The 16,636-nt window shown below is 40.7% G+C and overlaps 1 protein-coding gene across 7 annotated transcripts; it reads left to right on the top strand.

The window, feature by feature from the left end:
• Positions 1-1,186: 1,186 nt before the first annotated feature.
• Positions 1,187-16,364, top strand: N4BP1 (NEDD4 binding protein 1). 7 transcript variants are annotated; one of them, XR_004499035.1, is made up of 8 exons: positions 1,187-1,567; positions 3,963-5,716; positions 10,046-10,176; positions 10,566-10,662; positions 11,930-12,037; positions 13,628-13,735; positions 13,899-14,010; positions 15,756-15,863. XR_004499035.1 is itself a non-coding variant. In XM_033517162.1 (8 exons), the coding sequence occupies exons 1-7, from the start codon at positions 1,325-1,327 to the stop codon at positions 13,918-13,920; spliced, it is 2,463 nt and encodes an 820-aa protein (XP_033373053.1). In that variant the 5' UTR covers positions 1,187-1,324; the 3' UTR covers positions 13,921-13,960; positions 15,756-15,837. The 7 variants fall into 7 exon arrangements, 4 of the variants coding, with proteins under 4 accessions (XP_033373053.1, XP_015495716.1, XP_033373054.1 ...); XR_004499037.1 differs by having other exon boundaries at positions 13,615-13,735; positions 13,899-13,960; positions 15,756-15,837; XM_033517162.1 differs by having other exon boundaries at positions 13,899-13,960; positions 15,756-15,837.
• Positions 16,365-16,636: the final 272 nt, after the last annotated feature.

The raw sequence follows: 16,636 nt of genomic DNA on the forward strand, positions 1-16,636 counted from the left end.
TGCTAAAATCTAACTTCACAGTGATGCTGAAGAGATGGCCAAAACAAACTGGAATCAAATAGTTCCAAGGGGAACTTGGAAGACGCTAACCTGTGTCTGGGATGGTATGAAAGGAGACATATACTCCTTTGTACAACAGCTGGTCCGTATTGTCACCTCCAGGCACACAGAAGTCAACAGCAGTCCCTGAGATAATTTTTAAGACCTAATCTTATCCTTCTTGTCTCTTTTAACAGTTTGTGGGTGGGGTGGGGAGCTAAATAAAAGTGTGCCCTCTATATTTTGCGAGCTATCAGAGCTAAAGATTTGGGGATGGGAGCTACACTTCTGTCTCCCGCCATCAAAAGGGATAAAGCTTGAATTTCTTTTTAAGTGAAATCCAAGCAGACAATACCAGAGCTGGCTGTGCCGAGTGTTACTCTAAGTTTCCCCGCCAGCCGGGCGGGAGCCTCTGGCTGTGGCCGCGGGGCCGGGAGCGGCCCCTCTGTGGGGCTGTGCCGGGCAATAAGGGCGATAAGGGCTGAGGGGAGCGCTCCCATTCTCCCGGGACACAGACAGGGATGAGGGGACCGAGGGGCGGAGAACGATCGGGAGGCGGGGATAGAGCGGCCGAGAGGCGGGGAGGCCGTGCCCGCCGGGCTCTGTGCGGTGCTGGGCCCCTCAGCACCAGAGTCAGGGAACTCGTGGGAAATGCAGTTCCTTGAGGGGTCCTGCGGAGAGTGACAAAGCTGATCACGGGACTGGAGCATCTCTCTTACGAGGAAGGGCTGAGGGAGCTGGGCCTGTACAGCCTCGGGAAGAGACGACTGAGAAGGGACATCATTAATGTGTATTAATACCTAAATAGGGAGTGCCAAGGCTCTGCTCGGTGGTGAAACTGACCCATAGGAAGTTCTACCTGAATATGAGGAAGAATTGATTCTCTGTGCGGTGACTGCGCACTAGAACAGATTGCCCAGAAAGGGTGTGCAGTGCGGAAATACTCCAGAGCTGCCTGGGCGCGATGCTGGGCCGTGAGCAGCGGCCCGGCCCGGCTCGGGCAGGGCTGGCACAGCTGACCCGCGGCGTCTCCGCCCTGGGGCTCTCATGGGCCGGCTCCGCCCCGCTGAGGGGCGCTGAGGGGCGGGGCTCGGCCGGGCCGGGGGCTGGGCTGGGCTGGGCGGAGCTGGGGCGGGGCCGGGGCGAGGCCGCCCGTGTTAGCCATGGCGGCGCGGCTGCGGGCGGGCGCTGCCGCGCGCCGTCGCGGGTCGATGACGCGGGAGGTCGGTGCGGCGTTTGCCGGTGTCGCTGTTCCCGGTGCGATGGGATTCCGCGCCCCGCGCTGATGGCGGCCTGCCGGACACAGCACGGCTCCGCGCCGGAGCCCACGGTGGATGAGTTCACCGTCCCCGCCGAGAAGAGCCGCCTCCTGGAGCGCAGCCGGGGCCGCATCGAGGGCTTGTTCGAGGTGCGGCTGGCCGTGCTGGGGGCGCAGGGGGACTGGCGGCCCGCGCTGCAGCCGCCCACCGCCAGTGCCAGGATCTGGGTGCAGCTGGCGGGCTGCAGGAAGGCCGTGAGCAGCGCCAAGGTACGGGCCCGGAGCAAGGCCGGGCGCCGGGGAGAGGGGTTTGCGTGCGGGGAGGCCCCGCCGGACCGGCACGGCCGGGGCCGCGGGTTGTAGGAAGAAAGGGTGGGGGAAAGCCGTGCCCCAGGAGGAAATAGAAACGGCGCTGCTTTGGCAGGTGGGTGTGTGCCTGGTGCCAGGGAGTCTCCGGCCGTGTTGACATAAGCGTAGGGAATAAACCGTACCAACTCAGCTGGGAAGTGCAAAGTTCATGAACACCGCGTTATGAAATAGTCCAGCCCGTAGTTTAGGGGCAGCACCGGTGAAGGGTGGGCCGACTTTTGTTTTAAAGCGAGGTTAAAATGTTTCGCTTTCCTTCTTCCGAAGTCAAGAAATTCCTCGGAGTTGTTTGGGCGTTGCCATGTTTTGCCTTAACAGACTTCGCTTATTCTGTGGCATTTAGCAGCTCGTTTTAGCAAAGTACTTACTAAAGATTAACGCAGCTAATACTTCTTTCACGTAAAAGTTGTCAGACCTGAACAGCTTCACTAGCCTAGAGCAGATCTCTTTTTAACCCAGCTCTAACGTTAGAAGAATTGTCTATACAGGTTGTGTCTCAGAAGGGACAACAGTTGCTGTGAAGTGTCTTCAGACGTGTTAAATACCTTGCACAACTAACCTTTGGGGGGGAGTTTCTCAGCAGTAATGCTGAAATTGATATTGCTCATAATGAACCTGGCAAGTACAGCTGTTTGAATCATGTGAGGGGAATTTTGGTGTGAGCAGTAGCTGAAGGTCCCTTTCAAGCCCAAAATCTCGTATATGGGCGTTGGTCGGTCTGTTTGTTTAACTCTGCTTGGATGTTAGTAGGGTTCCAGAGTATGTGTTTTATGACTGATTTCAGACCTGGCAGCCCGCTTTCAAAAACTTGACTCCATAACTGAGTCATGCACGTGTTCCTCAGCATGTAACACATTTCCTTACAATGAGTTGTAAAGAAAACACTATGAATATATAGGGGTTGAATTATTTGACACTGAGATTTACCCTAAACCAATTTGCCTGGGCTTAGAGAATCCAGAAACTGTTACAGGTAGCTATTCTTCTCCAGGCATCTGCAGTGCAACTTCCCTTTTTTTTCCAGGAAATTAAAGCACAAGAAATAAATAGCATAAGACTTCAGTTTTCTAATTGCTGCTTTTCCTAACAAGATAAAAAGATGTTTTCTTCTCTTAATACTTTAAAGGGTATGAAAAACTTGATTTCTCTTGTAGGTAAAACAGTTTTCAGACACATGGAGGAATTATTGACTAGAAAGTACAAACAACCGCTCGTCTTCTGTTGAAGGTTTAGTGATAGCAATTTGTGTTTTAATTCATCAGTCACATACAATGTATACATTCTACGCTGCTGCTTAGTTTAAAAAAAAATTCCCCAGATGTAGAGTATCCTTTTCTCCAGTTATGTTATCTTGTTGCTCTGCAAAAGCAGTCATATGACGAGTTGGGGGTGGAGAATAACCCTGTGGGTTTTGCTGCGGAAGCAGTTTGTTCTGATACACTCCTGAGGCAGTCTGCCTTGATACCCGTGATGATGTAACTTGAGGTGATAGGAAATGGTGTTACTATTCATTACCTTCTGTTGGTTCTCAGTTCCATTTGAAAGAATTAATGTTTGAGAGCAAATTTAGATTATAAAATGTGGTATTCTTGGGATTCTGCAAATACAGTGACTGCAGCTTAGAAGCTGGTTTCACTATATCAAATAATTTTAAGCACAGAAAGGGGCAGTTTGGGAAAAATAATGCTATCTGAAAGAATAAATAGTGTACTATATTGACATAGTTTTGAACTCTTGACACATTTAAAACAAGGTAGTATAGTAAATTTACCTGTAGTGGCTTACAGCAGGTGGCAGAAATAGCATAGGGACTTAATTTAACTTAAGGAACACGGAAGTATCTGGAGGGTTTTCTCAGTAACAAAAATATAGGATGGCTACTGGTGTGATAAGCCTTAGGAAATGTACTTTGAAACTTTAATATAAAGTTCAGTTTTATGGACTAGGTAGAACTTTTGTGAAAGGCATTTTTTCATGAAGAGTTCTCTTTGACCAAAGAATGGGGATGGGAAAATAAATATCTTCTGATAGTCTTTTAAACTGTTTTATCTAAAAATTAAGTTACCCTTTACTATCAGGTATAAAGAAGAGAATATAAAATGAGATCTATTTAAAAATCATTTTAGATATTAGTGTTTTACTTCTATTGTCCTGTTTACTGGCAGTGTTCACTTTCTCACATTACTTACGCTAAGTTTGCTTTCTTTTCTAATGTTTCTGTCCATTACTGAAATAATAAAAATCAACTGAATGTACTGGGTTTTCACAACTATTCACTCTACTCTCTTTCTTCTCTTAGGAGTACATCAAGGGCCTGTGTGAACCTGAGCTAGAAGAAAAGGAGTACTACCCAAAGGACATGCACTGCATCTTTGTTGGTGCGCAGAGCCTGTTTCTCAACAGTCTTATTCAGGATACATGTGCTGATGTAACAGTGCTGGAAATGGGATTGCTCAGTATTAAGGGGGGTGCAGAAGCCGTTGTTATGGCTCAAAGTCATGTGCAACAGTTTGTGAAGCTTTTTGAGAATAATGAAAGCTTATTAAATGACAATGAATCAGAGATTAAAAAGCAGTTCAGACAATTCGTAGAAGCACATGCAGATAAGTATACAATGGATTTATTGATTTTGCCTAGTGCACTAAAAAGAGAACTCCTAGCTCTTACCCAAAGTGATGTTTCTGAAGGGGAGATGGAAATCATAGATCTCACAGGCTCTGGAAGCCCACGGCAGCTTGAACAGAACAGCACCTCCAAAGTTGTTGCTGCAAACAGAGATGGAAGGGCGGCTGGGGAGGAAGCGAGAAGCAATGCTGGCACACCTGTAACTGAGCTTACAAAGCAAATGGACACTGTGTTTTCTGATGCTCCTGAAACAAGATTTGTTCCCATAAAGGACCCTCTGTTAGAGGCAGTGGCCTTTAAAGAGAGGCAGTCATGTAAAAGAAGGTCTTCTGGTGAGGAGGAAAGGCTCCCTAAAAAGCATTTCTCTTTGGAAAATGATCAGCAAGTGAAATCTGCTTTAGACAAGAATCCTTCAGACCCTGATACAGTTATTGATCTGGTTTTGGATAGCTGCAATGAATCAGATGGTCCTACTTACTGCCTTAAAGAAGGTGATGCTCTCACTGAGGAAATGGAATATAAGATTCTTGTGAACTTTTTCAGAACAATGGGATATTCCCAAAATATTGTAGAAAAAGTTATCGGTATCCTAGGACAATCTGTGGAACCATTAATATTGCTAGAAGAAATTGAAAAGGAAAATTTAAAGTTTAAAAAAGAACATGAACAGTCGTCTCAAAAGCCTAGAACTTTTCCTTTAGGAAATAATGTAAATAATTCACAAAACCTAGAAGACAAAGGCATTTCTAGGAATAAAAGTCCACTTAAATCCAGCCATACTTCAAAGGAGACAAAAAATGAGTATCACAAAATAAGAGGTGCTCCAGACACACAAGTTGGTGCAGAAGATAAAATGCATCGATTAGTATGCAAATCTTCTTCCCCTCCCAGCAAAAATTCAGGTCTATGCTATAAACAGAGAGATGTTTATGGCCCTGGTAAGAATCACAGCTCAAGGTCAAACAATATAGAAACTGATGGTGAGGTAACTTTCAGCACTGTGCAAGCTGGAGCTCTAAAGGATGTTGGCTTTGTAGCCAGAGGGAGTTCAGATATACAGCATATCTCAAGTAAGAGTAAAAGTGCATTTCAGCAAAAATCTGTAGGGCCCTCAACTGTACAGAATAGCCACCCTGTTTCTGAGGGGCAGCTGGGACACTGCAGCTCTTCTCAAGTGAGGCCTCTCCACCAGCACCTTTCTCAAACCTCACATTGTGACAATCCTGTCCCAGACCGGTTACTGTCCTCACAAAAACACTCCTCAAATCCAGACAGAGACACAGTGGGACCACATCCAGATCATTCAGTTACTGGAGTTCAAAGATTTTTGGACTCTCTGAAGAAGCCATACAAACTGGAGTTGATAAATGAACCTGGAAAACCATATTTAAAACATATAATTATTGATGGAAGTAATGTTGCAATTTCGTAAGTATTGTTCTTTTCAGCTATCCCTTTATGAAGAGTTAATGAACTTTCAGATTAAATGGGGGCTAAGAGGTTGCAGTGGCATGCGTTAAGGTTTTGCTAGCTAGGGTTTTGGCGTGCCTGTACACACAGTTGTGCCATTTCAGAGTAACCTGGTTTGAATCACCAGTGTTCAGCTCAATGTAACACTTCAGTCAGAAGTAATCTCAGGGCAAGCTTTGCGCTGTTGCAATCAGTGTTATGCATGACGTTTAATTTGCTTTGCCAGTGCCTAACAACAAGCAAGTTACTGTCAACTTAAGTGGTTTGGGGGATTTTTGTGCTCTTAACATCTTGTAGTTTTAAAGTGGAGGTTCTCATCTAGTAGTGCCATATTTCTCCTCTTGACAGCATTGCATATTAGTGCTTGGATCCTGTTATTTTTTACCAGTGTATATATGTGTATTTACCAACTACAAATGTGCATTACTGAGGTTCCAATATTTCCTTCATGCACCCCAGTGGATTGACATGCACACCATGTCTGCACACTCCCCACATTAGAGCAGGGCATAGTAACTGGGTGCAACTGACATACAGTCCTCTAAAAGGTTATATAACACCCAGTGCCTTCTACCCAACCAAATGAAAACTGGTTATGAAATGTAAAAGACAGAGCTGCCTCAAAATAGCTGAACCATTGAGATATTCGAATATCCTACTAAATAATCAATGCTTGGGGGCCTGTTGGTTTGATCATGTAGCTATTCTGCAGCCTCCCTCTGGCTAAATAAAGCCTCATTAGTTTCTTGCATTTCATAAAGTTTGCTGTTTGAAAAATTGCTTTGAATTGCTCTCAGTTTTACTTCTCAGTAACTCGAGAACTGCTTCCATGCCTGTGCTAGTTCAGGGCTCTTCTGGCCCTCCTTTTTGATGGGGGTGTGGGTATCAATGCATAGCTCACATGCTTAGACTAATGCTATATGGGTTTCTGAATCACTGTTTGCCTCATGCAAAAGCTGTAGAATTTTTTCTTTTGGCATGTGCAACACAGGGTTGGCCTGTTGTTACACATTGTCTCAGGGTGCTTGTGGAATGAGAAAACACCCAGAGTTTACCCTAGCTGCTAGCAAATATTTTTTTTTTTTAATTACCTGGTTTTGTAGGCTGAAAACAGGCCTTTTGAGGGCAAACTGCAATATCCAGTTGTTGGGTAATTTAAATTTTATTAAAATGTGAAAGAAGCTCAGAATGAAAGAATAATTGAATGGAATTATATCTTCCTAGAATAGTTTGTTAATATGTATTTGTGTGGTGCATCCAATCAGAAGCATCGGGTGCCCAAACAAGGTGGGAAACAAAAGGTAGTCAATTATCCTTTGAAGCCTTGGTAAACTATTTACCTGAATCATAGCCCAGGTGGAGGTGCACCATTGTTCCTACACTTGGGGGGGAAAAAACCCCAGGAGTTACTGAGTTGGGTTGTGGCCAGGGGAAACTTACTGCTGGCCAAAGTCAGTCATCCTGTGGACCTGTAGCCAGCAGTCCTGAGTGAGGCTCTTTGAGCTCTCCTGGGCTCAGCAGCACCTGCCTTGAGCAGGACACCGCTCAGAGCTCACAAATCCTCGCCTTGGTAATACTGAGAGGAGTGTTCCTGGCGACAAAGCTCACACTTATACACACTTCCTCATACCTCAGGAAGGTCTCCACACTTCCTGAGGTATGACCCTTACCTGTTGGGAAATGCAAAGGGACTTGTTGTGAGCGTTTCACTGACACTGAGTGGATTTTTTTGATAAATATCTTTTGGCACAGAGAATTAGATGTTCACATTGTGTACCTGTGTGTGTGTGAATTGATGATGGTATGAATGTTACTGCCTCAAATCTACAGTTAAGTCGTTACAGCTATAGCGAGCCCTTTGGAAGTGCTTTGTAAATGTTAAAGTACTCAATGATTAAGTGCTGCTAAACCCTTCTGCAACCTTATCTTTGCATCCATGTGCTTTGCACCCTCACCCCCTTCTGAATTCCTGCCTTCTGTGTCAGTCAGTCCAAACTTTATTCCAATTTGATCTTTGTATGCCTTAATTTGTGCAGCAAATAATGAACTTGCTCTTCACAAGTTCACAAGAGTGAATGTTGCCACCAAATTCTGTGAAGCCATATTTTCACAAATTCATATCAAACCCTGCCTTTGGCAATACCTTTGACAGTGTTTCTTTAAACAGCCAAGCCACTCATTTGCAACAGTATTTACTTTAGTTACAAACCAAAGAGAAACTGTTACGTGTCCCTGAAGGCAATCTGCTCTTTGCTGATTTGTGCTGCTTATGATCATCTTTTGTTTAATTTAGGAAATAACTTTGTAGGGTCTTCACAGGATTTTAAAGAACTGGGACAGGCAAAACCAGCATTTGCAAAGGCATTTGGAGAACAGATGCAGTCTTTGAGATGGATATCTTGAAAATACCATCTTGCTGTAGTGATTTGCTGTCCCTTCAGGTGTTTATCTAACTCAGTTAAAGCATTTCATATTTAATTTAGTTTAGCAGTGACATATTTTTTCATATTATAGTTTACATTCATTCTACGTGTTATTTGATGAAGTTGCTTCTATTTGCGTGCTTTTTTAAGTTGTAGCAAAGCAAGATTTTGTGATCACTCAGGACAAATCAGGAGCTGCTTTTCTAAGCTTCAAAACACTTAAAAAACAATACACTGTGTGGTTCAGCCAGCTTGCAGCTTTAAAACAGGAGGATGAACAAGCAGAGAAAGCATAAGTTTCAACATGAATATTGAGACCTGTGCATTTCTTGAAGTCTGGTTGAAAGTCATTAATTAACTGGAAATATTTAACAGGGTTTTCCAACTTAATGAATAGGATGCCTAACTTAAATTAGTGGGATGATGACTGCATTTAAAGTGTGTCCCAGAAGGTTTAGAAAGAGTAACTTTTCTCTGAAGATTTTGACTGTTCTTGACTCCAAGAATGCTTAATTTTATTAAGGGCAAGTGTGGCATAGTATTTTTTTTCCTCTCAAAATTCTGTTAGTAAGTCAGATTTTTTTGCCTTTTATATTTCAGATATAGCTTATTTGTTTTTCTGCCTTTCTACATAAAGTATCCTCTCCAAATTCAGAGAACCTTAATAGATTTAAATTTTGATAAATGTATTAGTTAAAGAATTTACAAAACTGGAAAAGGATAAATGAGTGCTACAAAGGGCTGATTTTCACTGTAAAATATTTCCATGGAAATCTTTTAAAGACCATTATGTTGGGAAGATTTCTTGGTAGATTAAACCAGGGTTTAAAGAGAAGATTCTGTTCAAAACTAACAGGGCTTACTATTAGGGTTAATAATATGCACTTGCCTATTATTTGGGAGACTGATTTAAAAAAGGAATACCACTTGCTCAGTTATTTTTAAAAGTACTTTAGTGATCTGACATTTAACTCAAAACATAGTTTATACACTGTTTTTCATTAAATGCTTTGGCTGTTCATGCCATCAGTGCTCAATCAGTGTATCTTTTCTAGGGAATCATATCTTTGTTTTGTCTAAGTGTAGCCCCTATGAAAATTCTGGAGCCTGGTTAGACAGTTAATTGTGCCATGTGTGAAATAGGCAAATAGCATCATTGGGATAATTCCAGTTGGGAAGGCGCTCACAAGGTCATCAATTCAAATCTTTGTGTCCCCTCATTCGAGGCAGTTCCTGGTTTTCTGGAAAGTCACTTAAGTGAGTTAAAAAAATCATGAACATCGTATATTTTTAAATAGAAAAAAAAATTAGTGCCAAAATACAATGTTTTGAAAATATTTCTTCAAAGAAATTTCATTATTTTGCTTCAGAACACTGTTTGGACTGTTGAAATGAGGGGAGAGGAGGCCCTAATCATTATCAGAGGGCTGTTCAGATGTAATCCTTGCTAATCAGTTGAACCAAAAGTGTTCTATTTTGTAGTAGGACTGTATTTGGAACAATTACAATATTGGATTATTATAGTTCTAATCTACACTCAGTAGAGTTCAGAAACCATCACTGTGGGCCTCCTTTTTTAAAAAGTTAAACCCAGTTATGATTATTCCATTGTTGGTATGCCCAGGAAACTGAAAGGAGATTGAGCTATAAAGTTGCAAAGTGATGCATCTGTTCTCTTCTTTTGCTGAAGAGCTCTTTCCATTTAGAAGATTCCTCATCTATAACACCCATCTGCCTTTTCTTTTCCTGAGGCTCTATGTGGGACTTTCAACTTCACTTTGCAAGGTTTTGTTCCATTTTCTTTGTTTTCCTGGTAGTAAAACTCTAGTGAATTTAATCTCCCTACTTTTTCTTTCACCCTCAGTCATGGTCTAAGGAAATTCTTCTCCTGTCGAGGAATTGCAATAGCTGTTGATTACTTTTGGAAACGTGGCCACAGAAATATTACTGTGTTTGTTCCACAGTGGAGAACGAGACGTGACCCTTCCATTACAGGTGAGGGACATTTCCTAATGTTTCCTTAATTAAACCAGATTGTAACTATTTCTTTGGGTTCTTCTGTGTAGAATAAATGGAGAAGGAATATTTCATCAAATGTTGAGCAGGGCAGTCTGGCTGCTCAGCATGAGTAATTTGGTTTCCATACACAGTGTGAAAAACCCTGAAATGCTGTTTAGGCTAACAGGTCTGCCATCAGTGGAGGCCTTTTTGGGTTGGTTTTTGTGTGCCCTTTGATTTCTAGGTCTGACCTCTTCTTCTCCATTTTTATAGTATGAGCAACTCTTCAGCTATCAATGTCATTTCTATAGCTTAATTGGTACAAAAATAGCCCATTCTCTCTGCTAATTATATCTCAAACTAATTGTCAAATCATGTTTTAACAGAGCAGAATTTCTTAACACAGCTCGAGGATGTTGGAATATTGTCTTTAACCCCTGCAAGGATGGTTTTAGGAGCAAGAATTGCTGCTCATGATGACAGGTACAGAATATACATAGTTTTAAAATATTTTTAAACATCTAATGGTTGTAAAAGCTTGATATTTCATGAGCAGTTCTATTAGCTAGTTCTAATACCTCTGTAGACAGAGCTATGCCTCCAACTCAAGACTGAGTTCTACATGTTACATCATTTCACTGTTGTAGGAAACACTACTGTCTATTCAGAAAGTCATGGAGAACTAGAAACTTTCATGGCAATTTAAAAAAAAAAAAAAAAAAAAAAAAAAAGGCAGTCTGAAGAAATTAATCTTCCAGTAATGTTTTTATGCTTTCCTGGTCATCACCCTACCCCTGAATTGCCTTTTAGGCTTGGGGCACAAATCAGCTACTGATCAGGTATTATTTAGCTCCATTTTTGTTGGCAAATGTTGCCACATGGCTCCATGTTGGCACACAGACCTTGCTGTGTGTTTGGAACAGTGCGTTTGTAACCATGTGTGAGCCAGTGAACTTCCAAGTTAATTTGACCACTGAGAATCAACTCCAAAATGTGGGGATCATCTGTCAGTGAACAAGACACAGTAAGCCTTAGGAATCTGTGTTGTGGGAGTTTCCTAATACTTCACTAATGTTTTATATACACTCAGCCTCTCATAAGAAATGATCTGGCAGTGCTTTTGAGATTACTGTGGAAATAAGTGTTATCATAACATATTTGCACTATTGTTAAAAGCATGCACTTTCCTTTAAAAGGACACCATCCATTATCTTGTGACTAAAATAGTTTAAAATGGAAAAAAATGTATTTTCAGACATTAACACATTTTTTATTTTATTATCACAAAAGCAAACATGTTTTTTTCTTAATAAATCGGTAGTAATTTATTTAACGAAGGATTTTTAAGAAGTGTTGACAGAGCAAACAACTAACATGCAGAACAGAGTCATTAATGCTAAACATAAAAGTGTATGGAAATGAGTTTGTGTTGGATTGTGTAATAAATACTGTCCTATTCCATAAAGCAAGCCATTTACCTGTGGAGATATTTATTTGGGGGTTTTGCTTGTGTGGTTTGTTTGTTTGTTTTTTTTAATGGAGAAGAAATGAAGACACTGATGCACTAAATCATGCTACCCAAACTATTGTTGTAAGTTTGAGTAAAACCTGAGTAATTTCCTGGTAATCAAGGTGCTTGTTTTCATGCAAATAGATTACTTTTGGATGATTAAATATTTAGTTTTCTAGATCTTTGGATTGTTTTCAGCAAAACAAACTATCTTAGTGATCTTTGAAATTAATTTTACAGGTTTTTATTACACCTTGCTGCTAAAACTGGAGGTGTTATTGTGACTAATGATAACTTCAGAGAATTTGTGACAGAATCATTTGCCTGGAGAGAAATTATTCAGAAAAGGTAATTATTGAATTTCTGTGAAATTTTAAAAGGATGTCTGTCCTTGCAGTTGTAGGCACTCTACCCCCTTTGCTATCTTTAATTAATCTGTCATGCAGTTCTGGTAGATCCAAATAAAGTACTGTATGATTCACTGTGATGATTAATGGCTTTACAGTCATGTGTTGAGTAGTCTAATATCTGTTATTCATATATTCTGTCATGTATGTGTGTTAATGGCTCACATAAGCAGGAGCTCGGTGTAACAGCACACATGTGTCACTTCTGAAGGTCAGTGTTAGATCTTGTTTGAGCAGTCCACTTTCACAGCCTTTCTTGTCTCAAAGCTCTTTTATTTTTCAGGGAGACACAATAGCTGAGGAGGATGCAGTGTCACTTCTAATTGTTCAGAATCAATCACTCTACTGAAGTGGGACTGATGGGCACAGATAAACAAAATGAACACTTGTAGTGTATGCATGTAACCATTTCCCTGTAATTGTTATTCTTTGGTTTTAGATGATTTCATTTAGTTATCAAATATCCCTGCTTCATCTTGTGGATATTGTTTCTGCTTGTTTCTTTGTTAGTTTGTTGGGTGTGGGTGTTTGGGATTTTTTTTTTTTCCATTTCAGTTAAATCAGGTTATTTGGGTTATTTTACTACTAAGGTGTGATCTTCTGATAGTGAAATTTCCCACTAATCCTTCAGTGTCCCTGACATCTTCTGAGGGTACATCTGTTACAGTGGCTGGGACCAGTATAGCTCTAATTAAATAAGTAGCTAAAAACTTGCCCTGGATTCTCACAATATACCCACAAGACCATGGAGTTGATGCTGGCTCATCATGTAGGCATATTTACATAATTTCTTGAGTGAATTGTACCCAAGTCAGGTTCTGTTCTCCCACAGAACTTTAGCAAGAATACTTGGCATGGCATCTCGAGACTGTGGTTTTTTAAGAGCTTATATTAACATCTGCTGTTAGTTTTACTTCTGGGGAAATTCCACGGTACCAAATCTTCTCCTTGCAAACAAATTTCAGTTGAACTGGGTTTTTTTTTTTTCCAATGCAGATTTCTACCTGTCCCAAAGTGATTCCAGAAAAAAAGCTTTGTGTTTTAACTGTAAACATTTAATGCTTTATTTGCTAGTTGTGTGGCTTTCTGCTAACACAGGCATTTCAGCTACATGCCTGAAGATCCTTTCAAGGAAGGGGATTTAGAACAACTAAAAAAATCTCTAGTCACCTAGAAAATTCCACTGTGGTCTTGTTGCAAATTTTCTGTCATAAAACAGTTGCTGTGCAAAAAAAAAATAACTCTGTGTTCTGCAGTGTAATAGGGAGATATTTATATTTATTTTGTATTTATATTCAAAAGTAAAGGGAAAAAAGAAGATAATTTATGAAAGCTGACCAATAGGACCACTTTCAATAATTCCCATGGAATTATTTTAACAGGGAATGGTGGTTGTCTCTTAGCTGGGTTTACTAATTAATCTTCAGGGAGTCCTGATGTCGTGTCTAATCTAAGGAAATTCGTCCTGTGCTACAAAGGTGAAGGACAGCAAAGGTGTAATACCTTGTTATTTAAAAGAACTCTCTTGCAGGTTGCTCCAGTACACTTTTGCTGGTGACATATTTATGGTTCCTGATGATCCTTTGGGAAGAAATGGACCCAGGTTAGATGACTTCCTTCGAAGTGAAGGCTGTTCTAGGTATCAACACTGTTTTCACTTTTGTTTGATACAGTTATTTCACATTTGAAATAAACTGTTCTGGTTCACTTACATACCTGTAAAGCACAGTAAAGTTAAGCAGGAGCACTGTAGCATGTAGCAGTTGAACAAAAAAAAAACAACATTTTTCCTGTTACTTCAGTTGGTTCAGAAACTTCTGGTGACATTTGCCTCTAATCAAGATCTCTCTGAGAACCAAGATAAGTATGACAAAGCTTCTTCTGAAATTTGACTGTGGTGGCTTTCATGCACAGGTGTGTTAACAGCACCCATAGGTGCCAGAGATGTGGGTATGTGTTGTTAGTTACACTGATGTTATCCAAGACACCTTGGTTGGTCACTTCTTCATAGGGGGACAAACACTCTGCACTCGGGTTTTTTTGTCACAGGGGTGACACTTCATCTCATGGTTGAGGGTACCTTACTGTTGTCAAAACAATTTTTGAGGCATCGTTATTAAATCTGTTTGTATTTGAGTAATAATTATAAATATTAATGAACATATTGTTCATTTAAGATTAATGTACTTTTTAAATGTGTACATATTCAAAGTATGAATTGGCTTTGCATGAACTGCCAAGACTTGAAAATTTGTTTGCTCTTTTGCACAAGATAATAATGTGCTGTTCTTTCACCTGTTTGGGAATTAGAAATGCTAATAATTCTGAGGAGTATTGAGAGGCTTTTAAAAACAACTGAGGTAACTTAAAAGTTGGTAATAGAAAAGGCAAGCTATGCTTACAGATTAATACAAAGAATAAGCAAGAATTCATGTATTGTAAGCATTTGAGGAAAGTGGAACATTTTTATACCATAGATTACAAGCTGATTTGAAAATAAGTGTGTTGACATAAAGAAACAAGTGGAGTGCTAGAACTCCAAAAAGAAATACTAAATATTCAAGCTCTTGTACAAAACCTTTGAGATGTTATTTGGAGCACTGTGTTTTACCTGTGTCTGAGAGAAATAAAACTTAATCAGTGTTCTGAGGTAGGTGAGTGTGATTATTGTAGAAATGGAGAGTGTCTTTTGCAAGACCACAGAAGAGCTTGCTTTCTAGGCTTTGGTGTCTAGTTTGGGGTTGGTTTTTTGGGGGGGCAGGGGCAGGAAAAACAGAGAAAAGCTGCCAGTGCAAAATGTTACTTCCCTGTGACTTTTCTACATGAGTTACATGAGTTAAATTATGCAGGAAGCATAAATGGCACCAGGAACAAGATCAGAAACTGGAAGGATCTTCAGCACTCAGAAAACCTTTCCACTCTGAGTAACAGGAGATGTAGCAACCCGAATGCTTTTAAAATAGAGCTCTGTAATTTAGATACTGTTTCCCTTGGTGGTAGGAAACTAGATTGTAACATGAGTTCCACTTCACATTTCTCTGGTATCTGCTGGCACCTGAAGTAGTGTGAACTTTGTTAGTGCTAGCAGTGTATAGAGTAGCAAAACTTTTTAAAGTCTGACATGAAATCTCAATAAGAGTATTCAAATCCTGAGATTGCCAAAAAAACTTCATTGCCCCGTTAAGGATACCATACAAGGGAAACAAGGCCCTGATCTAAATATGAGCACACCTCAGTCAAGAGCAAAAGTACGTGAGGAATAGTCTCATGAAGCAGTCTTGGAAGCTCCTTTGGTCTGTCAGCCTTTTCACATGTTCCACGTCAGTGTACATTTGTTCAATGTATCTTTTTATCTATACCTTCATAAAACAGTCTTTGACTGTTTCTCTAATCTGTCAAGCAAAGGAATCACAGAATATTGAGGCTATTCCTGGGTGATACTAATGTTAGTTGTGCTAGATTTAAATCGAGAACTGCTACACCTCTTGTTTTGTTTCACTTTGAAGGAATGCTTGTCGTTTGATTCCAGTCAGTAACTGACGGAGCAGCAGGAAAATTTGATTTATACACATTTGTCTTTTCTCTCTCATGTACAGCAAGAGCTACAGCTAGCATCTCCTTTAGCTTAATTAATTAAAAATTTTTATTTTGTTCCACAGAGATTCTTGGTTAACACAAAAGGCTTTACAAAGCAGTGGACAATATTCTTCTGAGACACCATTTTTCCCCCCTGACGTGAGCAGTAGCAGTCGACAGCCTGGAGGCAGAGTGCACGATGATCGTTCATCCCCGAGGCTTCCATGGGAAGAAAACACAGAGCCTTGTCCAGCAATTCCACCACAGAGATCTGCCTCAGAAACAGTCCAGCTAAGAGAAGCCCTCATCAGAATTTTTCCTGACTATGATCAAAGGCAGAAGATTGATCGAATACTAGCTAATCATCCATTCATGAGAGATCTTAATGCACTGTCTGCCATGGTGCTTGACTGAATGCTTACACAGCTTTTATAGCACAACTGCTCTGACTAACGATTATCAATGTGAAGAAAAATATCACTCTTTTATGTTACTCTGTGAATATTAAAACCTAATTTTATTTGTATAAACAAAGATATTTTTGTGTATGTTCTGTTGCTAATAGATGCCAGGTTTTGGCAAATTTAAAACTGCTGCTATTACAGATTTGTAATAATATTTTCTATTGAAAAAAACCCAAATCTTCTGCTTTACTTGAATTGCTTATTAAAGCAGTGGGAGTACTCCCTTTTGAGCAGTGTTAGTACTTTTTCCAAAACCCTTTTCCAGGAAGGCAGAATTCCTGTCAGTTGGAGACCAGCATGTGGGAGCAGCTGCCAGCAGGTGGCGGCCGCGGGCCCGTGAGGATCCCCGGGAGGGGCGTGAAAATCCAAGAAAATCCATTTGCTCTTTCAGGCTAGAAATGCTGTACGGGGTAGTTAGAAGAGAAAGTATAAATTCACAGCTCTCATCGGGAGATGGTCTTTTGAATGCTTTAAAGGATCTGAAAGCCACATGGTTTTTA

This window comes from Parus major, chromosome 11 (assembly GCF_001522545.3).
Source record: "Parus major isolate Abel chromosome 11, Parus_major1.1, whole genome shotgun sequence".
Taxonomy (NCBI): Eukaryota; Metazoa; Chordata; class Aves; order Passeriformes; family Paridae; genus Parus; species Parus major.